This window comes from Brassica napus, chromosome C8 (genome assembly GCF_020379485.1).
Source record: "Brassica napus cultivar Da-Ae chromosome C8, Da-Ae, whole genome shotgun sequence".
Classification (NCBI taxonomy): Eukaryota; Viridiplantae; Streptophyta; class Magnoliopsida; order Brassicales; family Brassicaceae; genus Brassica; species Brassica napus.
In genome coordinates this window covers 19,386,766-19,410,694 of record NC_063451.1, presented here as the reverse complement: position 1 = coordinate 19,410,694, position 23,929 = coordinate 19,386,766, and the positions used below count along the sequence as shown (strand labels likewise).

Genomic DNA, 23,929 nt, shown 5'->3' with positions numbered 1-23,929 from the left:
ATCTCACTACGTTGCCGAATGTGATCTCTGTGTTAAATAATTTTATGATTTCGATTAATGAAATCTACCCCAAGACCATAATCTAGATTTAGTTTAATTCAACCCTAACCCATTTCTAAAGAAGATAGAAACACTAACCTTGATCCATGCTTGGATGCAATTCCACCAATTGATCTTCTCCTCTTTAACCTTCTCCCTTTTGGTGATTTCCTTGATGGACAAGAAATCTCACCTTCCTTAATCTCTCCTTTTGATAAATATTATTGTTGTATTGTGTTTTAGAGAGACTCGTAAGAAAACGTATGTGCAACACATGATGTACGAGTCACTTTTATATTAATCAAAGGGTGTGTCTTAACCAACACACCTCTTCCACACAACACTTCGATATTAACCGTACAAGTGCATTATAATATATCATCATATATATTTGACCTTATGGTAATATATTCCATTATTATTACCTTTTACATATATGATCATGAGATTAAGGACATTTATAAATATAAGGTAAAGTAGGAGGGTTATCAATACACCCATATTCTAACTCTTTAATAGAAACCGATCCATCACAGTATCGCCTTTTATATTAGAATCTAAAACATTAATATGAACTTGAACTTTATATTAAACCAATAGATACATAGGTCACATAGAATATAAAATATTTTTACATTCTCCCACTTGACCTTTATATCGACTTAAGGGTTCAATAACTTTAATGTGCACTTTTATATCAAGTTCACTTGATCTTTATTAAAATTAAAACTGATCGAATCATGGCGGTTGTATGTCATTTAATCGGCATAGTCCCTTCCATGTACCACAAACCAATTCTAACTTTATATTATCCTTACATGAGAAAAGAACCTTTATTTCTCAAACCAACTATATGCTATCTACAAACCATAAGTGTATACACATACTTTAATGATAACATAATAAATAAATCAGAAACATAACTTTATGTGAATTCTCAGTGTCAAATACATAATGAGCATCTCATAACTAAAATAGCAAAGCCTTATCTATAATACCCATACGCTCTACATGGCCATTGAACGCCTTGGGTGGTAAACCTTTAGTTAGCGGATCCGCTATCATCATGTCCGTCCTTATGTGCTCGAATGACACTCTCTGTTTCTGAACTTCTTCTTTAACAGACAGGTACTTTAACTCCATGTGCTTAGCACCCTTCGAGTACTTGTCATTCTTTGAAAAGAAGACAGCTGCAGAATTATCGCAGTAAATTCTCAGCGGCTTGGCTATAGTGTCGACAATCCGAAGCCCTGAGATAAAGTTCCGCAGCCATAGTGCATGAATTGTGGTCTCAAAGCATGCCACAAATTCAGCCTCCATAGTGGAAGTAGCAATGACAGACTGCTTTCCACTCTTCCATGATATTGCTCCCCCAGCTAATAGGAACAAGTAGCCAAACGTCGATTTTCTGCTATCAACGCATCCGGCATAGTCTGAATCTGAATATCCAATGACTTCCAGCTGGTCAGATCTCCTATATGTAAGCATGTTCTCTTTGGTGCCTTGCAAGTACCTGAGAACCTTCTTTGCAGCTTTCCAGTGGTCCATTCCAGGATTACTTTGATATCGACCCAACATTCCAACAGCAAAGTTGATATCTGGTCGAGTACATGTCTGAACATAGTTCAAACTCCCAACCACCGATGCATAGGGAATTCTTTCCATTTCTTTACGCTCCAGTTCATTCTTAGGACATTGCATTTTACTGAACTTGTCCCCTTTCTGAATTGGAGCTATTCCTGCAGAGCATTTCTCCATTTTATATCTCTTTAAGATCTTATTGATATATCCTTCCTGAGACAAACTTAACAGTCCTTGTGATCTATCTCGAAATATTTCTATCCCGATCACATAAGATGCCTCACCCACATCTTTCATTTCAAAGTTCTTAGAGAGATACTTCTTCACATCATATAACATACCCATGTCATTTGCAGCAAGTAAAATATCATCAACATATAGGACTAAAATCACAAACTTACTCCCACTGATCTTAATGTAGATACATCGATCAACAATGATCTCTACAAAACCATATGAAGTGATGGTATCATTAAACTTTATATACCATTGTCGAGAAGCTTGTTTTAGTCCATATATTGACTTTCTCAGCTTACACACCAAATTTTCTTTTCCTGTGACCACGAATCCTTCTGGTTGGTCCATATATACTTCCTCCTCAAGATCTCCATTCAGAAAAGCGGTTTTCACATCCATCTGGTGAAGCTCAAGATCATAATGAGCCACCAAAGCCAAAACAATTCTAAGAGAATCCTTCTTTGAAACCGGAGAGAAGGTCTCTTTATAGTCAATGCCATCTTTCTGGGTGAAACCTTTAGCAACAAGGCGAGACTTGCGTCTTTCAGGTTTACCTTTTGAGTCACGTTTAGTCTTATAGACCCATTTACAACCAATGGTTTTGAAACCATCAGGCAACTCTACTAAGTCCCATACATGATTATCATCCATAGATTTCATTTCTTCTTTTGAGGCATCAAACCACTCTTCAGAATTGTCACTTTCCATGGCCATTTTGAATGAGATCGGATCGTCATCGATGCTTAAGTCACATTCATTTTCAATAGTGTAAACCACGTAATCGTTTGAAATGGCGGATCTTCTTTCTCTTCCAGATCGCCTTAAAGGTATTTGTGGTTCACTATTCTCCTCTTGAATTATGACATGTTCATCAGTAGTATTTTCAGCTAGTGGGATTGGCTCATCATTATGTTGTCCTATTGTTTCATTAGAGTCTGATGCAACAATAGGAACAACTACTTCAGGTGGAACTACAGGTGAAAGAACTTCAACCTGAACTTCATTAATGTCCACTTTTCGTGGTTCACCACTCCCACTAGTTTCACCATTTTCAATGAACCTAGCATTACCCGAATCAACTATTCTCGTACTATGGTTAGGACAATAAAATGTATACCCCTTTGATTTTTCAGGATAGCCAATGAAAAATCCACTGACAGTCCTAGAATCAAGTTTCTTTTCTTGTGGATTATATAGCCTTACTTCTTCTGGACAACCCCACACACGTAGATGTCTTAAACTAGGTTTCCTTCCCGTCCACAGCTCATAAGGAGTCTTAGGAACTGCCTTACTAGGAACCCGGTTCAGCACATACGTTGCAGTTCTTAATGCATATATCCACAAAGAAAGGGGTAATGAGCAATTACTCAACATGCTCCTAACCATCTCAATTAAGGTACGGTTCCGCCTCTCAGCTACACCATTCTGCTGAGGAGTACCAGGCATTGTGTATTGTGCACATATGCCCCTACTTTCAAGTAATTTTGCAAATGGACCAGGACATTGTCCACTTTCATCGAATTTTCCATAAAATTCACCACCTCTATCAGATCTCACTATTTTAACCTTTTTATCTAACTGCCTTTCCACCTCATCAATGAATATTTCTAGAACATTCACAGACTTAGACTTTTCATGCAGTAGATAGGTATATCCATACCGTGAGTAATCATCAATAAATGTGATGAAATATTTTTCGCCACTCCATGAAGGAGCATCAAAAGGGCCACATATATCGGTGTGTATTAACTCAAGAAGCTGAGTGCTTCTTGTGGCTGGTTTCTTTAAAGTATGTTTCGTCTGCTTTCCCTTAATGCAGTCTATGCATACATCTAAGTCACTGAAATCCAACTGAGAGAGAATTTCATTCTTTATTAACCTCTTAATTCTTTCTTTGGAAATATGACCTAGTCGTTGATGCCACAAGAAAGCAGAACTTTCATTAATTGCGCTACGCTTAATGCCTCGACTTTCAACATTAAATAGGGATTCAGAAAACTTTGCATCAAGGTTGAACTTATAAAGTGAATCAAATAAAATACCACTACCATAAAAGTAATCATTTCGGTACAATGTGAAAACACCATGTGCAACCTTAATACTAAAACCTAAATTGTCCAACCTACTAACAGAAACAAGATTTCTAGCACACTCAGGTACATAGAGACATCCTTCAAGATCCACATGACTTCCAGTGTCCAAGATCAATCTATACGTCCCAATTCCTTCTATTTGTGCCTTCATCCTGTTTCCCATGAACAAGTACTGTTCAGGTCCTCTTATGGGCTGGATCGAACTGAATCCCTGTTTAATATGAGACACATGAGTAGTAGCACCAGAATCTAACCACCAAGTATTATTAGGAACTTCAACAAGATTCATTTCATAGCAAACAAAGCTGTAATGTTTACCTTTCTTGTCGAACCAATCCTTCCTTTTAGGACAATCCTTCTTGAAGTGTCCTACTTGCTTACAAAAGAAACACTTCTTTTCCTTCTGGATTTGACTTTGAGGTCCTTTCACGAAGTTTTTAGCATTCCTTTTGCCTTTCCTACTTGATGTTCTTTTGCTGCCACTGGCACTTCCAAGACCTACGAGGTTAGCAACTTGATCTTTCATCTTCCTTAATCTCCCCTCCTCTTGAATTAGCATAGCCTTTAATTCCTTAAAGTTCCATTTATCCTTAATGGTGTTGTAATTCACCTGGAACTGGCTAAATTCAAGAGGTAGAGAGTTCATGATGAATTGGACCAAGAATTGCTCATGTACCTCCATTCCCAAGGTCGTTAACTTTGCTGCCAGATTAGACATGTGCGTCAAATGATCATGGATTGGCTGAGACCAGTCAAACTTCTTTGTAGTTAGCTCATTCATGAGACTTCCTACAATCGACTTGTCAGCCAATTCCGATTGTGAACACTCCTTAATTTTCTCTATGAATTCCCTTGCTTTCTCTGTCTTAGGCATTGATGGCTTAATACTTTCTGCCATCGTCAACCTCATAAGGTTCAAGCTCAGCCTGTTAGATCGCTCCCATCTCTCATAACGAGACTTTTCAGATTCGGAGCTATCTACTGTAATAGCTGAGGGTTCCTCATCAGTTAGTATGGCAGAGTCCAAAGCCATTACACCCAGTGTAAACTGGATTTGCTCGAACCACTCACCATAGTTGAGGCCATTAAACTTTACAACAGAGTTAGCAGATGCAAATACATTTGATGAAGCTGCAAGCATTCATACATGTTTACCCGTTAGTGCTTTGAGACTTTAATATATATTCAGACTAATAGAAACTTTTAACACTTATATTTTAAATAACCTTTGGGCAATATTTAAATATAAGTACTTTCATTGATGCTAATTATATATTATTTAATATTAATCAAATCAACACTAGTCAAATAAATATGTTATCTTTGGATATACATATTATTCACTATAGTAGAAAAATGATTAATTATTTTCTTATTATTAATTATATTCAATGATCCACCTTTGGGTGATCTCCTAGAATATAAATAATAATTTAATTGATCAATCAAACTTTTATGTCATTTAGCATCCTTGATCTTGATCAATTATAAACTTTATAATTATTTTTAATATCTATATGTCATATAACAAGGTCACTTTGGTGACTATCATATTATATACATATAAACTTATAATATCTAAGGAAAAACTACTTAAATTGTGTTAATACTTCATAACACAATTATTTGATCATTAAAATGCTGCGGAAGTTTTTTTTTTTTTTTTTTTTGTTAACTATTTATTTTAATTTAATAAAATAACAACTTTATTAATTCAAATATGCATTTACTTTGATAAATGATTTCTGTTTATGCATACTAGACATAATTACTTAACAGTCATGCGTATGCTATCAAATGTTAATGAATAACAGAAAGCACTCTTTCATGCATGCAACACATTCATGCAACAACATGCATTAATCAATTAAACGGGCCAATATTTCCTTTCTAATTAGGTGAAAGTCTTACAGTCACAACCCGTAATAGTGACTCTTCACAATATTACGGTAATAACCGTCATAAGGAAACTTTCATGCATGTGCCTTTACGTTTGTTACCGTAAAACCCAGGTTTCATGTCGATCCTTTAAACAAACGACCATTATGCACACATGAAACATCGTGATTTTAATTGATTTATTGCAAAATCCATTACGTGAATGACTACGTTCATTTCGTAACTTGATCAACAACAACCCGTTTAATTTAGTGGCTGACATATAAAACCCTTTATGGCATCGTAAGATTCCGTAATTATAATAATAAAACAATCGTTCATAGATTGATTGAGTGTGTCGTATCGTTACGTTCGTTTACGATGCCATATTCATATGCATGATCATCAACGCACACTTTAACAAATACCATACGTTTAAGTGCCGTACGCTTAATTACGATGGATTATACTAATCTCATGAGCACTCTTTAAAACGGATGAAACCGTATATGTTCACAAGCACATGAGAACTAAACCCAGAATGTTCTTAACATTTTCAAATGCCTAGTGAGTGAATTAATTAAATCTAAGATGGCTCTGATACCACATGTTAAATAATTTTATGATTTCGATTAATGAAATCTACCCCAAGACCATAATCTAGATTTAGTTTAATTCAACCCTAACACATTTCTAAAGAAGATAGAAACACTAACCTTGATCCATGCTTGGATGCAATTCCACCAATTGATCTTCTCTTCTTTAACCTTCTCCCTTTTGGTGATTTCCTTGGTGGACAAGAAATCCCAAACCTTCCTTAATCTCTCCTTTTGATAAATATTATTGTTGTATTGTGTTTTAGAGAGACTCGTAAGAAAACGTATGTGCAACACATGATGTACGAGTCACTTTTATATTAATCAAAGGGTCTGTCTTAACCAACACACCTCTTCCACACAACACTTCGATATTAACCGTACAAGTGCATTATAATATATCATCATATATATTTGACCTTATGGTAATATATTCCATTATTATTACCTTTTACATATATGATCATGAGATTAAGGACATTTATAAATATAAGGTAAAGTAGGAGGGTTATCAATACACCCATATTCTAACTCTTTAATAGAAACCGATCCATCACAGTATCGCCTTTTATATTAGAATCTAAAACATTAATATGAACTTGAACTTTATATTAAACCAATAGATACATAGGTCACATAGAATATAAAATATTCTTACACTCTGCATTCTGAGAAAGTGTCAAATAATAAAAACAGGAATGGGTTCTGTATTATTTAGCTTCTTACAAACAAAAAGATCTCTTATGAGTTTAAGTTCTGAGGACATTAATGTTAGGCTTCAAGAGCTTGGTAGTCGCGTTCACAACACTACAGCAGGAGCAGGCAAAGACCTTGTTTCAAGTCTTGTCTCAGGTCAGTGAACATATTCTTTTCCCCACCAAACACATTGGTTTTCTTTGGCCGTACTAGGTATCCATTTTCCAGTCCCGTTTCTTAAAAAGACACTGCTTAGATTTGATCTGTTTCTAATTTTTTTATAACAATCTCAATGTGGTGGATTTGTTCTTGCAGTCACCATGTTCTACACGAGGCTGAAAGATCAGGCATCCATGCCTTATATATGTGTTCTCTCCCAAACAGTGAATGACAGTAGGGTGTTGCTCGGTCGGAGGTGGATGGCCAGAGATGATGATGGCAAAGGAAGTAGATGAGCTTGCAAGGAAAATTGCTGGTCAAAAATCGCATACCATTGAAGCTTTCTCACGGGGCTCTAGTGGCCATGTTCAATGCATTAGATTGTGTTTTGGATTTGGATCACAAATATTTAAATGATAGAAAACAAGTTAAAGAATAAATTATCTAATTTCATCAATAGTTTGTTTACGACATTTTTGTTTAATATCCTTTTGTATGAATTTGTCACACATTTAGTTTCTCTATCATCATAAACGGAGACATATGACTTAGTCAGATATTCGTTACTATGGTGACAATATAAATAGTTACAACTGTGTCACATTTCTTGTCTCGTTTTTTTTTTCCGTGATATTTGTGTCACTAAATGTGACAAAATTTGGTTACTACACAACTGGTCACAAAATTGTGACCAAATAACTACTCTTTTATGACAGAAAATATTAGTCACAAATCAGTGTGTGTTATGTCACAAAATTGTGACGAAAAAATTTAGTCTCAAAGAATCGTAACAATATCTCCTTTTTTTTGTAGTGATCTTCTGCACCTCTTCTGCATCTCCTTGTCTTTTCTTATCTTTTTTTACTTTTCTCAGCTCCACCTTGAGCCAAGCTTAAAGTCCTTTCATGATTTTCTTGAAACATGCATAAGTTTACACTTATACATCACAACCGCTTAAGTAGATTAAACACTTAAATCCACTTAGCCCCATCAATGAAAATAGACATCACACTTGATGAAGGGTATGTGACAATCCCATTGCGATTCTGAATTTCCATCACATTCATCTATTGTCTTGAGTTGCGAACCCAACTGCTACACTCCAAGTGTCAAGTTCAATTCCTCATTGACGTTATGTTACTTCATACCTTGTTACTCCTCGTGAACTTATCAACAACACAACCTTGCTGTTAAAATCACGAACCTGTTCAAGTGCTTGAACAGAAACATGAACATTTTTCTGCAAAATGATTTTCTCCGTGGCCTTTCGATTCCACTCATCTGCACTGAGCCTTGAATCAAAGTCCTTGAATATTGTGCAACAACCTTCGAACCATATATGCTTCAAACCTGAAACAACCTCTGATTCTCAACTTGTTTAAAACACTCCAGCCTTGACCACTTTTTGTACGGCTGTTGCTCCGAACAGGACCTGCCATCCAACTATCACTACTGGACAGACTTTCTACACAACCATGGTTCACCCTTCATGTTGTTAACATAAATTCCTACCACATAATTCTTCTGGAATCAACCGCAAACCCTTGAAGCCACTCATGCTCTATATCTCTGAAACAGTCTTTGACTTACCCTTGATGTTTTCGAACATATTACACTTGAGCATCACTTTGTACCGCTACTATCACAAGTAGGTCACGCCGCCTAAAACTACATGATTAGGAAGACTTTCAACACAAATATCTTTACTCCACCATCTGATCAACCTGTTCTGCAACAACAGAACCCCACTAACAGATTTAGACCCCGCTGCTAGTTAAATGAACTGACCCTCATACCATATAATCCATGATACGCCTTAGCTCTCCTTCACTGGTTGCTCGTGATATCTTGTCTAGAATCCTTGATATCTCTCCTTTACTCAGCTGTGAATCCATTTATCAATACCCTTCTTGTATTGAGATCTCTCCAAAAAACCGAAACCTGTGCATCACCATCAACGACTTAAACACGTTTGTTACTCGTTGAACTCGCCATTAGTCTGATGAGAACCTGACCATCAATATTCCCCTGTGATACCACCATATGTCCAGAACTCAACCGGTTCCATTTCTATAAATGTAGTCAATTTTTTCCTTGCATTTAGACCTTCATGAAGCTTTTTTCAGTTCCATGACTTGAGATTAAGATGATCCTACTTATGGAGAACAAGTCTTATCCTTCATGAGATGGAAAAACTGTAAGACAATTCCATGCAATCCTTGCAATGTCTTGTAACATTTTTTTACTTTGCTTCATCTCACCATTCTTTATCTCCACCGCTCAATACATCAGTTTAACTAAGTACCTCACCACGTGTTACCCTGCATCATATTTGGCTCAGATTTCGTGGTCCTATGTATCAAACCTCACTGCAGTGTACTCCTGATACATATGTCGATTTCATTTGTCTTGCCTACAAGTTACCTTATGTAAGATTCCTCTTACAAATTTCCTTATGATGTGTCTTGTACTTGTTAACTGATCTTGACACTCCTGGCCTTGATATTCTGAACAGGTCCACGAACCAATTTCCCTTTCAGCTCTTAATTCTCTTGAGCTGACCAAGTTGCTAACCAAAACTTTTACCCTTCAACTGAACCAACCAAGACATCTTCTAAAACAGAAAACCAGTGATTCACTCAACCTGGAATCAGATTATATATATCCATGATGCATCAATCCCTATATAATCTCAGTGGCTCCACCTGGATTAAATAACCCTTTAGAAGTACCATGTCTCAGTAACTAAGTTTCTGCAACTGCTAGTTGTTCCTGTCGGCCTTTTAACCATGTATTTCATCATCCACGCCTGTGATGCTCCTGAGATATTCTCTTACAGCTTCTCCTGTGTCAAACTCGAGCTCATGATGAATTTCTCTAGCTGTAATTATATTTGAACCATGACCTGTTCAAACTTGAAGTTCTAACTTGGTTAAGTCTGCAAATTTCTCCATTTGCTTTTCAGGTTCGATTATTGTCCGAGAGCTCCACCTTGACACCTATGCTCGTGACACCAGACCGGCATCCCTTACTTCTACTCTGATTCTATTCATCTGGAATTCCTGACTTACACATCCATGACGATTCCTCTAAGGTATAACTCACACACGCTTCTGCTAGCTGTGGTAGCGACTTTCTGCTTCTTGAACAAGTGTTGATGATTATTGTCTCATACTTTTTATCCACATGATTACAACCAGTCGTAACAACAGGCTCAACCTAATTCTGCCTACGCATTTCTCTGCCTTTGACCAGAATCTTCAAGCTAAGTCTAACCTTAAATCGCCTTTTCCCTTAGGTTTTTCTTGTCACTCTCACGATCTCACTAAAGCTGCTACATGTTGTTACGAAAAATAACCATTTGCTCAAACATACCCCTGTGTAGGCTTTTACACACTTTGTCCTTGATCTAGTTTCTCCTTCGTTGGAGGTACAACCTGTTTTAGCCACACTGACTTGGTGACTCTTCTAGCTTTCTTCTCACAGCGAGAAACCTTTCCTTTCATGCACCCATGAGACTGACTTGAACTGACCCAAAACAAATCACCTATGTTTCATCATATTGTTGCCTTACGACAATCAACATGTGCAGCTGCAAGATCCATTGATCATCTTTCGGAAAGATAACCTGCATTCCTTGTGATCTTTGAAAAACTTTCAGTCCCTGAGAGATTGACGACCTTTGATTCCATCTCCTTAAGCCTAGCTCTGACTTAATATGAGTATGTCTTTACTTGAGATATCTTCCATCCCAGACGACTCAAATCAATTTCCAACACTTATCACGAACAAGCCCACATGTGCAGCTGTTGTTGTAGCAGCTTACGCGTCCTTTTTTGCAAATACCGATTCATCTCTTGCAAGTCTCTCACCATGATTTCTCAAACCTGAAACCATCACGTGCATTGAGATAGTCCTCTGTGAACGTTTCTTTCTATGTCCCTCCCTGAAGTCATCTTTGTCTACCACAAACGAACACCATCTGCTTTCTCTGACTCTGCCTATCTTACAGCATCATCTATGCTTCGTCACACATGATGTGATCGTGACTACAAACCTACTGATTCTTATTCTCCATAATTTATCCAGCTGATGTCGATGCTACCTTAAAGCTCTTGCGGAACCTGGATCACCACTGCCTCAAAGCAGAAGCCCTTTGACTCAATCCTTATCCAACTTCAATAGCCCGTAGACACCAAACTCCTCATCCTGAGAATTTCTTTTGTAACAACTTGAATGAACACTTTATCTTGAACATCACTCTGAACTGCTGTTGTTGCCAACATAACCCGCCGCTTAGCTCAACTTGCTAAGAAGACTTTCGACGCAAAGAATCTCTGCTCAACCTCTGCTAAAAAATCATTACCTCTGTAACCGTGATACCCTGTATACCCATTTGTTTCCCCTCATATGCCTGAGAATTCAAAACAAACTATTACTGAATCCCATGCAGAAAACCCGAAAACATACATGTTTCCATTCTGAATCAGTCTCTCATTTGAACCGCCACCTGTTCAGCCCAACACCGCCTTGAACAAGTAAACCCTTGTTCCCGCAGATTCATTCCAGTAGAAAACTATGTGTTACGCCAAACACATATTTTCTTAGAAAACCACACAGCATTCCCTCTGAAAATAACAGCCTTGTAGTATATGGTTCTCTGAATATCTTCCGAATTGTAGACTCTTATAATCACACAATGACGAACCCTGCATCAGCCGATTTACTTCAACCCTTCTGCAACACTCTTCATGCTGACTAAAGAATATCATCTGAACAACCATGAAACACTTATATCATTCAAAGTTCTAAGGCGTGCCCTAGTTCTAAGGCGTGCCCTAGTTCGAGGACAGCTCCGAAACTCTCTTTCTTATGTTAGCAGCCTGCCACCATCTTATCTTGTGAGTAAACCGAAATCCTTCTCACATAGTAGCAGATTCTACATAGTAGCAGATTCTTGCACCCTTGGAGAACTTTAGAGAAACCCCGATTTCAAAATTAGAAATCATCTCAACCGATTTAACTGACTCGTGAGTCATTCCTCCCTAAACTTGTGCATCTGCAGCGAAGAATGTCCAACCGTTTTTCTTCCTCTCTTGTAAACTGAATATCTCTTTCACCTGATCTTGATCTTGGTGTATCCTCTGATTTTTATCATAATCAGATTTCCAGGTGTGTAAAACCACGTAACCACCAGCTTCCGTTGAACCCAGCGGTTCTTCTGTCTCGCTAGGAAGCTTCTTCATATGTCTCTCTTCCTCGAGATGTGGACTCCGTGAATCAATAAGCATGTGCTCTGATACCACTTGTAGAGTTCAATCGCAGCTCTAACAAGACTTTGTTGGGGAATTCAAAGCTATGGTATTGTTCGCTCCTAATTCCAAGTCCCTAGATATTTCCCATTGATTCAATCCTTGTTCATAACTCAAGAATTTTTTACCCAGTTCACGGCCGCACCGCTACATCTAGGGTGTATCCAGGATCTACAACATCCACTATGATGTATTGGAAAACACTTCCGATGTGGTTTACAAGATCATTACTCTCTATGTCCTGGGTATACAAACCCTAGAGAGTATACAAGAGAATACAAGAGAAGCACATGGCTAAGAGATAAGCCTAGAATACATATCTATGTCTAGCTTACTCTATCTCTCCAACAGACGTCATGGAAGCATTCTGTGGATGCTTGAGGCTCCTGCCTTCCAGAGACTTGGCTTGTGCTTAGGGATCCCTATTGTGATCTCTACTTCTTTGTATTGTTAGCACTTGGCCCAATGAGCTTCTTCGATTAGGCCCATAAATTATCCGCGCGTGACTTGTGCAAGTCGGTCCAGCCGATGAACAAGTCTGATAGGCTTGACCAAACCTCACACCCAAGTTTAAAATAAACCCATGACACTAAAGGGAGTGTATTTAACTAGGAATTTTAGGTGATTTGTAGTAAAATGACAAATCCACTGTTATTCAAACATGAATTTTAAAAATTTATGTAAAATCCACTGTTATTGAACTTGACATTTCATAAAGTACTCTGAAAACCATTGTTAAGTGGTAGAGCTTTAAAGTTTAAATGATATTAGAGTGTTTGGGTGGAGTTTCTTAGGAAGTATATATTATTGGTTTATATATTTTGATTGATTTAGAAATCAATGTAATATTTATAAATCCAAGTAAAATATGACATTTTAAAATTTGTTCGGATTAGTATTTAAAAATTCGGAGGTATTCTGGTTTAACAAAAATCACCTTAAATTCTCCAATTTATTATATATAGTAGAACATTTAATATTTATAATCAATAAATTTAATTGTTAACTTAAATTTATCATGTATAGGGTCTCGGTTATCACCTAGTAATTCTTTATTTGGTAATCACTATAAAATTAATGTTTCGAAATTACTCATATATCCACAATTGTTAATCATTTTCTTATAAAAACGACATTATTCTTCAATATCAGTCGCTCATCTTTAAAAGATCTTTCACACGAGAAAAAAAAAAGAGTTGTAACAAAATGGAAGAAAATAAAAGGAACCTAGTCGATGAAGAAGCAAAAGCTTCTCTAGAGATATGAACATATCTCTTTGGGTTTGCAGATATCGCAGCTGCGAAGTGTGCAATTGATCTTAAAGTACCATAAGCCCTTGAAAACCATCCTTCGTCACAGCCGATGACTCTAGCCGAACTCTCTTCCCCCACCTCCGCATCTTCGTCACATCTCCACAGTATAATGAGGTTTCTTGTGCACCAGGGAGTCTTCAAAGAAGTCCCCACAAAAGATATTGTCTTGCCGCAGGCTACACTAACACGCTACTCTCTCGCCGTATGATGATCACTAAACGTGACGGCAAGTCAATGGCTCCTATGCTTCTCCTTGAATCAAGTCAAGAGATGCTCGCTCCATGGTTGAAACTGAGCTCAACCATCTCTTCGCCGATCAACGGTTTGGTTCCGCCTTTCGATGCCGTGCACGGTAAGGAGTTGTGGTCGTTCGCAAAGGACAATCCGCGCCACAGTGAACTGATTAATGAGGCCATGGCTTGTGAAGCAAGGCGCGTGGTGCCACTTGTAGCCGGAGCTTGTCACGGCTTATTTGACGGCGTGGCTATGGTGGTGGATGTAGGAGGCGGCACCGGAGACACGATGGCGATATTAGTTAAGGAGTTTCCTTGGATCAAAGGAATTAACTTTGATCTTCCTCATGTTGTTGAAGTTGTTCAAGTCTTGGACAATGTTGAGAATGTTGGAGGAAATATGTTTGATTCCATACCTGCATGCGACGCTGTTTTCATCAAGGTTAGATTCATTGCATATAACTTTAATTCATTTGATTAATTATTAGTATTCACTAAAATCATTTATAGTGATTTCCAAAAAAAAAAAAAACTTACATTTAATTAGTGCTTGACTCATTTTATTTTAGCCTTTTAATCTCTTACAAATGAATTACTACTTTAGCACACGCTGTATAACACCTATCAAGAACACCTAATTGGAAAACAATAAACCAACATTTGTTTCTTTATTTTTAGAAACTACTTTTGAGAAACTAAAATGAGACATTTAAAGAAAATACATCTGAGAATAGAATGACAAAATGGATTATTATCATATTATATAATACATCTCTTTAAGTTTTTTTTTTTAATATCATCATTAAACTATTTCCCTTAAGTTTAGACTATACTATAAAACAGTATACGAACTCTTTAAGGGAAAAAAATATATATTATCATAACAATTATAATAAATGGACTTCTAAGAATAAAAATTTGTGATTAATGACGACAGTCAGTGTTACACGATTGGGGAGACGAATACTGCATAATAATATTGAAGAACTGTAAAGAAGCCTCCCACCAAAAACTGGAAAAGTATTAATAGTGGAACCGGTGGTCGGAGAAAAGAAAAAAACGATGATAATGGAAGAGAGATGAGAAATTAGAGTATGTGAGATTGGCGCTTGATATGATAATGATGGTTCAGACAAGCACAGGCAAGGAAAGGACTCTGAAAGAGTGGGACTTTGTCATTAAAGAAGCTGGCTTTGCTCGATATGAGGTTAGGGATATCGATGATGTTCAGTGGGTTATCATTGCGTATCCCTCTTAGAAGAAGGATATAAAGAGTCAAATGCAAGCAGAGGAAGGGCTCAACAACAAAAAGCATTTGAGAAATCTCAGGAATATTTGTGAAAATTGTTCTGTGGAAAGAAAATCTACATCTAAGTGTGAGTGTGAGTGTGAGTGAGAGTATGGTGTGGAATCTTTTTATTTTTGCGAGAAGTTTTAATGGTTTGTTTTGCTAGTCGTGTTGTATTTGTGATTTGCCATGTTTTTCACGTTTTTATGTCTCGGTTATTGTTTGTTGGCATAAGAATAGGTATGTATAATTAACGTACTTTTTTTTTAATTGTAGACATGTTTGATAGATGATACATGCATTTATTTATTATCTTTGTACTCCAATCCAAAGGCATCATCGAAATATTTTGTCAAACGTCATTCCAAATTTGTAAAATCAAATTAACGCAAATAATAATTAAGAACTGTGTTTAAATTTAACAAAATAAAATTAAAAGACTCTGCTTTTCAATATAAAGATAGCATAGCTACATTAATCTTATAAAACCCCTACATCGGCACTTATATTTTAATATCTTTACACAGTTATTTGACAAAAACAACATCACTATACGAACCTTTTTTGCATTTTAATTTCAAATTTTATGGAAGGAAACAAGGGAGGACAATCCATGGTTCAAACCAAATACCAAACAAATTTAACTTGGCCTGATGACACGTTGTAACGACTGTAACTTGGTTGGATCATTATTCTAACAAAATGCCGTGACGATAGACATTTGGCTAATTCATCATCTTGACGGTTTGTTGTGACGACATGCGCCACTTCGCCAAATCATCATCATGTGACTTGTTGTGACTAGTCATTTCGCCAGTTTATCATCTTGACGATCGTAACAACCTTTGACTTAGCTAGATCATCATCCTGATAACTTGGAGTGAAAACATGTTATATTGCCAGATTACCATCCTTGCAATATATCGTGACCACCAGCCACTTGCCTATATCATCAAGATCATTATTATGACGACATATCACTTGGCCAGATCATCATCTTCATGATTTTTCATGAAGATCACTCATTTTGCTAGATCATCATCGCATAAACATGAAGTAACGATATAACTAATACATTAATTTTATGTTCATTTTAAAGGCTCATTAAGAATAATTAATATTTTTACTATTATATTTTGGATATCCAAAAAATAAGCATTTAGTTTCAATATAATTTTATTATATGGTGAAACAGGTTATAATTTATATATTTAAAGATTGTAATTTATCAAGAGTTATGCCATAAAACATCACTACAAGAAAACACAAGCTTAACGAGGAAATTTAACGAGGAAAAACAATCCTCGTAAATTTACCTCGATTTTACGAGAAACTTACGTGGAAAAATAATGTCATCGTTATTTCCTCGTAAAGTAACGACAAAAGCGTTTCGTCGTAAAGTCGATGTAACTTGACGTGTCTTTTACGGGGAAATACTATTTCCTCGTAAATACGACGTAAACTTCACGTGTTATTTACGAGGAAATAATTTACGTGTATTTAGCGAGGAAATTTTGAATCCACCAACTTTGTAGGTGTTACACGTTTTTTTTTTGCCACCTAATTAATTTTCGTCGTAAATTCATAGGAAAATTACAACTACCAGATTCGAAATTTCCTATAAATATGGATGTTTGAACATCATTTTAAACACACCAACAACAAAAAACGTGAAAGCAAAAAAAATGGCTGGCTCCGGGACTATTTACGAGTTGCGGAAGTGGATGCATATGCATAGAGATGCTAACGGGAGAGTGACGAAAGAATACCTTGCGGGGCTGGAGACATTTATGCATCAAGCAGATTCAACACCGCTCGCCCAAGAAAGTGGTAAGATGTTCTGTCCTTGTCGGAAATGCAACAATTCGAAACTGGCAAACCGTAAAAATGTTTGGAAGTATTTAATAAATAGATGTTTCACGCCAAATTATTATATCTGGTTTCAACATGAAGAAAGTTTTAATTATGATCAGAATGAAGCTAGTAGTAGTAATAGCAATTTTCAGGAAAAAGAACCGGTTGATCATCATTTGCATAATGAACATAGTTACCATCAGGAGGAGATGGTAGATTATGATAGGGTTCATGATATGGTAGCTGATGTATTCGTAGGTCATGATGAAGATGAAGAACCTAATATAGATGCAAAAAAGTTTTACAAAATGTTAAACGCGGCGAATCAACCACTTTACAATGGTTATAGAGAAGGTCTCTCTAAATTGTCGTTGGCTGCTAGAATGATGAATATTAAAACTGATCACAATCTACCTGAAAGTTGCATGAACGAATGGGCGGACTTGTTTAAAGAGTATTTGCCGGAAGACAATGTGTCTGCTGATTCTTATTATGAGATTCAGAAACTGGTTTATAGTCTTGGGTTGCCTTCGGAGATGATAGATATTTGCATCGACAACCGCATGATCTATTGGGGAGATGATGAGAAGCTAGAAGAATGTCGATTCTGCAAGAAGCCACGATTCAAGCCGCAAGTACGGGGACGTAATAGGGTACCGTACCAAAGGATGTGGCACCTACCAATTACAGACAGATTGAAAAGATTGTATCAATCAGAGCAGACTGCTGGAAAGATGAGATGGCATGCCGAGCATTCTCAGACGGATAGTGAGATGACTCATCCATCAGATGCAAGAGCCTGGAAACATTTCAGCAAAGTACATCCGGATTTCGCTAGCAATAGCCGGAATGTGTATCTCGGACTATGCACAGATGGATTTAGTCCGTTCGGAATGTCAGGGAGACAATATTCATTGAGGCCAGTCTCTCTTACACCATACAACCTGCCACCGGAGATGTGCATGCAACGGGAGTTGCTATTCTTGACCATATTAATACCTGGTCTGAACCATCCAAAAAGGTCCCAGGATGTTTTCCTACAACCACTGATAAAAGAGTTGAAGGATTTGTGGTCAACAGGGGTGAGGACGTATGACTGTTCAACGAAGACGAATTTTACGATGCGAGCGATGCTTTTGTGGACCATAAGTGATTTTCCTGCCTATGGGATGTTGTCTGGATGGACTACACATGGGAGATTAGCTTGTCCATATTGTAATGGAACGACAGATGCGTTTCAACTGAAGAATGGTAGGAAGACAAGTTGGTTTGATTGTCACCGTCGATTTCTTCCCATTGGCCATCCTTACCGAAGAAACAAGAATTTGTTTAGGCACAAAAGGGTTGTGAGAGACACTCCTCCTCCATATCTAACTAGAGAACAAATTGAAGCGCAAATTGACTACTACGGAGCTAACGAAACAGTCCGTTGGGGTGGTAATTGGCATGTCCCTCGTAATATGCCTGATTCTTACGGTGTTCATCACAACTGGCACAAGAAGAGTATATTTTGGGAGTTGCCATATTGGAAGGATCTTCTTCTGCGCCACAACCTCGATGTGATGCATATAGAGAAGAATTTCTTTGAGAACATCATGAATGCAATATTGAATGTCCCAGGGAAGACAAAAGACAACATAAAATCGAGGTTGGACTTGCTGGATATTTGCTCAAGAAGCGAGTTACATATTAAAAGCAATGGACAAGTTTTCGTTCCGATATTCAGATTGTCTTCAGAAAAAAAGTCGGTGTTGTTCAACTGGGTGGCATCAGAAGTGAAGTTCCCCGATGGGTATGTTTCGAATCTCTCTAGATGTGTTGAAAAGGGTCAAAAGTTCTCCAGGATGAAGAGTCATGATTGTCATGTCTTTATGCAACAACTACTGCCCTTTGCATTTGCGGAGCTACTTCCAACAAACGTACATGAAGCACTTGTAGGTACGTAGTGTATTATATCACAATAATTTTATAACGGTCTAATTTGCAAAATAATATATGACTAACAATGTGTTTAATTGTTTTTGGAATATAAAAGGCATTGGAGCATTTTTCAGGGATCTGATCACACGCACTCTTAAAGAAGAAGTTGTGGAACAGCTTCAGGAGAACATTCTCATCTTATTGTGCAACTTGGAGAAGATATTTCCTCCCGGATTTTTTGACGTCATGGAGCATCTAGCTGTCCACCTCCCATATGAGGCATTGCTTCATGGACCTGTACATTACGGATGGATGTATCAGTATGAGCGAGCCATGAAATATTTGAAGGGAAAAGCAAAGAACCTCGCCAAAGTTGAAGGTTCTATAATTGCTGGAAGTTTGACGGAAGAAGTTTCTCACTTCACATCGTACTACTTTGCGTCAAAAGTACGTACCCGGAGAAGAGCTCCAAGAAGATATGATGATGGTGGTGTTGCGCCAACATATGCAGTTGCTGGTGTTCCAGACATCTTTAGCCAGATTGGGCGACTCGGTGGGAAGTCTAAAGAGGTTTGGTGGTCGAGTGCACAAGACGCTCATAGTGCACACACCTATATTCTACTCAATTGCGAGGATCCATTGATGCGTTATTTTGAAAGGTAACATATATGGACACTTCGAAACACATATAAGTATAATTAATTATATTATTGCGAGAGATTCATTCCTATAAAATGTGATTTTACAGCCTATTTGTTTCTCAAGTCGAAGAAACATTTCCTGGTATATCCACAAGTGACGTAGACAAAAGGAAAGATCAACACTTCATTAAGTGGTTGCGGAATCAGGTATTAACTCAAACTCTTTTTTCATACATGATCTGTATTTCAACATTCTCTTTATTTTTGCAGGTTGATTATGACGACGATGCAGATTATCCTAAGTGGTTACATGATATATTGAATATTCACATTGTTTTATCCATTTATTCATGTGCATTTTCATCATATAGATTAGGATTTAGCCATGTCTAGGTTGCATTTTGCATACATATGTCTCTATTAGGTATTAGAGTACCACATGGAGTTCCTAGAGACATTTGGGTGCATTTGGAGCTCAAAGGAGGTAATTAGAGTGATCTTTGGACGAGCACTGCCTGGAGCGACTTCCCGGAGCGACTTTCTCAGAGTGACCTACCAAGGTCGCTCCCAGCCAGAGCGACCAGCCCAGAGCGACTATCTCAAGTCGCTCCAGCCAGAGCGTCCTACTGGAGCGACGCCATGAACTCGCTCGCCCTATACGCTTTGGAGCGACCTCCTAGAGCGACAAGGCGAAGTCGCTCCAGCTCCTAGAGAGACCTCACCACAGCGACGTCTTCAGAACGACACAGCCAGGTTGCTCGCGAGGAACGACCCGGGAGTGACACAGCCAGGTCGCTCGCGAGGAGACAACCCGGGAGCGACGTCTTCGGAGCGACACAGCCAGGTCGCTCGCGAAGAAACGACCCGGGAGTGACCTCTCGCAGCGACGTGCCGAGGTCTCTCCACGTCTATTTGTTTGGCCGAATTTATGTTTTCTCAAGGGCTTTTTGGTCATTTCATTATGCACGTTTTTACTTTTCAAAACCTATGTTTTAAGTACCTTTTGTAGCGACCAGAGACCAGATCTCTTTTCTGGAGAACAACTAGTAAAACTTCTTTTGATTCAGATTTCATTGCTTTCATCTTGTGTTCTTGTTGATTTCTTATCTATTTCTCTACATGATTAATCTGAAATCCAATATGGGTTTAAGAGGAATCATGGAGATTATTGAGTAATCACTTTTTGAATTCATGGGTTAGGGAGATCAAGGGTGATTAGGTTTGTTCTAAGATGTTTTAGTGTAGATCATTCTTGTTCCTTGCTAGTAGAGTATTCATATTGCATCTTCTGAGTTGGCCTCTCAAAAGTTGATCTTTAGGCATTTCTCACCCACAAGGTGTTTGATGAAATGACTGAGACAACTCTCATAAGCTTTTAACATACTTTACCAAAGACATTTGTTGTTAAAGGTGTTAAGATAGCCAATAGACTTGTTAGTAATGATTGCTTTCATATTATTCAACCAAAGACATTTGATGTTTGAGATATGTTAGTAAATGAACATTCATCTAGACATAGAGTTTGTTTAAGATTGTGTCTAAGCTTAAGGTTGATAGTTTGATTGATCGTTTGTCATCCTTAGTTTGAAACTTGATCACCCAAGGTCTAATCCCTATGCCCATGAGTTCTCTTTTTCCTTCGTCAAGAAAGTATCATTTTGTAATTGCTTTCTAGTATTAGTAGTAGTTTAAAACCTATCTAAATCATTGGTTGCACTTAGATTAAGTGAGTACTTGCATTCTCAGTGCTTGAAATCCCTTGGAATTGGTTCGACAATCATTTATACTACAACATTTGTCTTAGGAGCCTTGAAAACTCCTAACATCAAATTGGCGCCGTTGCCGTATTCTGAGTAGATTTAAACATTGAGATTTAGTCACTTGCTTGAGACTAAGTCATTTTAATTTTGTTTTGTTACTGATTCTTCTTCTTCACCTACCTTTCACTTTAAGGTGTATGAACTTGAGGAGCAGGGGTCCATCAAACCTAGTTCCAATAGTAGCAGACATCAGAGCTTTCGAGAGGGAGTGTGCTAGAGCTAGAAGAGAAGAAGAACAACAAGCCCACTTGCAGAGATTGGATATTGATATGGCAGATCAACCGCAAGGGGCAGAACACCAACCGCGGGCAGCTCGACCCATTGGTACTTATGACCGGCCCAACATTCATGGTCATAGACTGGGAATCCGAGCACCGGCTGTGGCAGCCAACAACTTTGAGGTCAAGTCAGGACTCCTCAACGTGATTGAGAACAACAAATATCATGGCTTGGCTTTAGAGGACCCATTCGATCACTTGGACAGGTTCGACAGCTACTGTGGGTTGTCAAAAACCAATGGTGTGTCCGAAGATGCCTTAAAGCTCAAGCTATTCCCTTTCTCTCTGGGGGATAAGGCACGACAGTGGGAGAAGTCTCTACCAAGCGACTCAATCACCACTTGGGATGACTGCAAGAAAGCATTCTTGGAGAAGTTCTTCTCTACTTCAATAACTGCTAAGCTGAGAAATGAGATTTCCATCTTTCAACAGAAGAACTTGGAAGGCTTCAGTGAAGCCTGGGAGAGATTCAAGGGCTACCAAGCTCAATGCCCACACCATGGTTTCTCTAAGGAGAGCTTGCTGGGCACATTCTACCGTGGTGCTCTTCCTAAGTACAGGGCCAGACTGGATACAACTAGCAATGGGTTCTTCTTGGGGAGAACTGAGGAAGATGCAGAGGAGCTGGTTGACAACATGGTAAAGAGTGATGCAGTCTACAGTGGAGACCACGACAGAGGCAGTCGAACAGATGATAAGCAGACGAGGAAGGAGTTGAAAGCTCTACAGGACAAGATCGACCTACTCATTACTGAAAAAGCCACCCAAGAGCAGCTGAAGTTTGTTGGTAACTCCAAGCAGGACGATCCACCTGTTGTCCATGAGGTTGAGGGTTTGGAAGGTCAGGAAGAGCTGTGTTTCATCAACAACAATGGTAGCTGGTACAAAAAAGAGCCCAACTTTCAGTACAACAACTACCAACATAAATCCTATCCCAACAACCAAAAGAGTGGTTATCCGCCTAGAAACAACCAGCAAGGCAGCTATCAGCCTCAGCAAAACCCCTCATCTGGTTCATCTGCTCCTCAAGAGAGCAGCACTGACACCCTGCTGAAACAAATCTTGGAGTCTCTGACTAGAAGTGAGAAGCATGTTGGTTATGAGTTGAAGAACCTTCATTCCAAGATTGATGGGAGCTACAATGAGCTCAACAACAAGTTCTCACATTTTGCTTCTACAGTCAAGAATTTAGAGAATCAGTTTGCTTCCATGAACACTCACCAGTCTCGCCAGCAAGGATCTCTACCTGGAAAATCTGACCAAAACCCCAAGGAGGCCAAAGCTATCACCCTTAGGAGTGGTAGGCAGTTACCTCCTACAACCCTCACCAGGGATGCTGAGAAACTAGGTGAGGAGGTGGCCATCAACTTAGATGATGAAGTGGTGATTGTTGATGAGAAAATCAATTATGAAATATTGGAGAAGATTGTGGAAGCCAAAGGTAAAGGAAAGGTTGGGGAAGAGAAGAAAACAGTGAAAGATGGTGAAGTTCTTGCTCCAGCAAGTGAGAATTCTTTTGTTCCTCCTCCCTATGAACCCAAACTACCATTCCCTGGTAGATTCAAGAGGCATCTGCTAGAGAAGTACAAGTCTTTGTTTGAGAAGCAAATGAGTGAAGCTCAGGTTGCAATGCCCATCATCGATGTTTTCATGTTGATTCCTCAATACAACAAGTTCCTGAAAGATGTTGTAGCTGCAAAGAAGAAGGAAATGGAAAGCATGATGATTCTTACCCATGAGTGCAGTGCCATCATCCAGAGGCTTGATGTTCCAGAGAAGTTAGAGGATCCAGGATGCTTCACACTACCTTGTGCTCTTGGACCTATGGTATTTGAGAAATGTCTCTGCGATTTGGGAGCTAGTGTCAGCGTGATGCCTTTGTCTGTTTTAAAGAAGCTTGGATTCACTCAGTACAAGAAGTGTAGACTCTCTCTGGTGTTAGCTGATCGTTCAGTGAAGTACCCTGTGGGCATCTTAGAGGACCTACCTGT

At 38.3% G+C, this 23,929-nt stretch overlaps 1 protein-coding gene and 1 non-coding gene across 2 annotated transcripts; one reads left to right on the top strand and one right to left on the bottom strand.

The window, feature by feature from the left end:
- Nucleotides 1–13,936: 13,936 nt before the first annotated feature.
- Nucleotides 13,937–16,974, top strand: LOC125591506 (acetylserotonin O-methyltransferase-like). Its single transcript, XM_048765873.1, has one exon. It carries the CDS (start codon nucleotides 14,109–14,111, stop codon nucleotides 14,616–14,618), a length of 510 nt encoding a protein of 169 aa, XP_048621830.1. The 5' UTR covers nucleotides 13,937–14,108; the 3' UTR covers nucleotides 14,619–16,974.
- Nucleotides 16,975–22,337: 5,363 nt separating this feature from the next.
- Nucleotides 22,338–22,444, bottom strand: LOC125592066. Its single transcript, XR_007327916.1, has one exon. It is a non-coding gene; the product is annotated as a small nucleolar RNA R71 (small nucleolar RNA).
- Nucleotides 22,445–23,929: the final 1,485 nt, after the last annotated feature.

What these genes read in the sequence shown, in the direction of transcription:
- LOC125591506 (XM_048765873.1), top strand. Translation starts at nt 14,109, where the DNA reads ATGATGATCACTAAACGTGACGGCAAGTCAATGGCTCCTATGCTTCTC.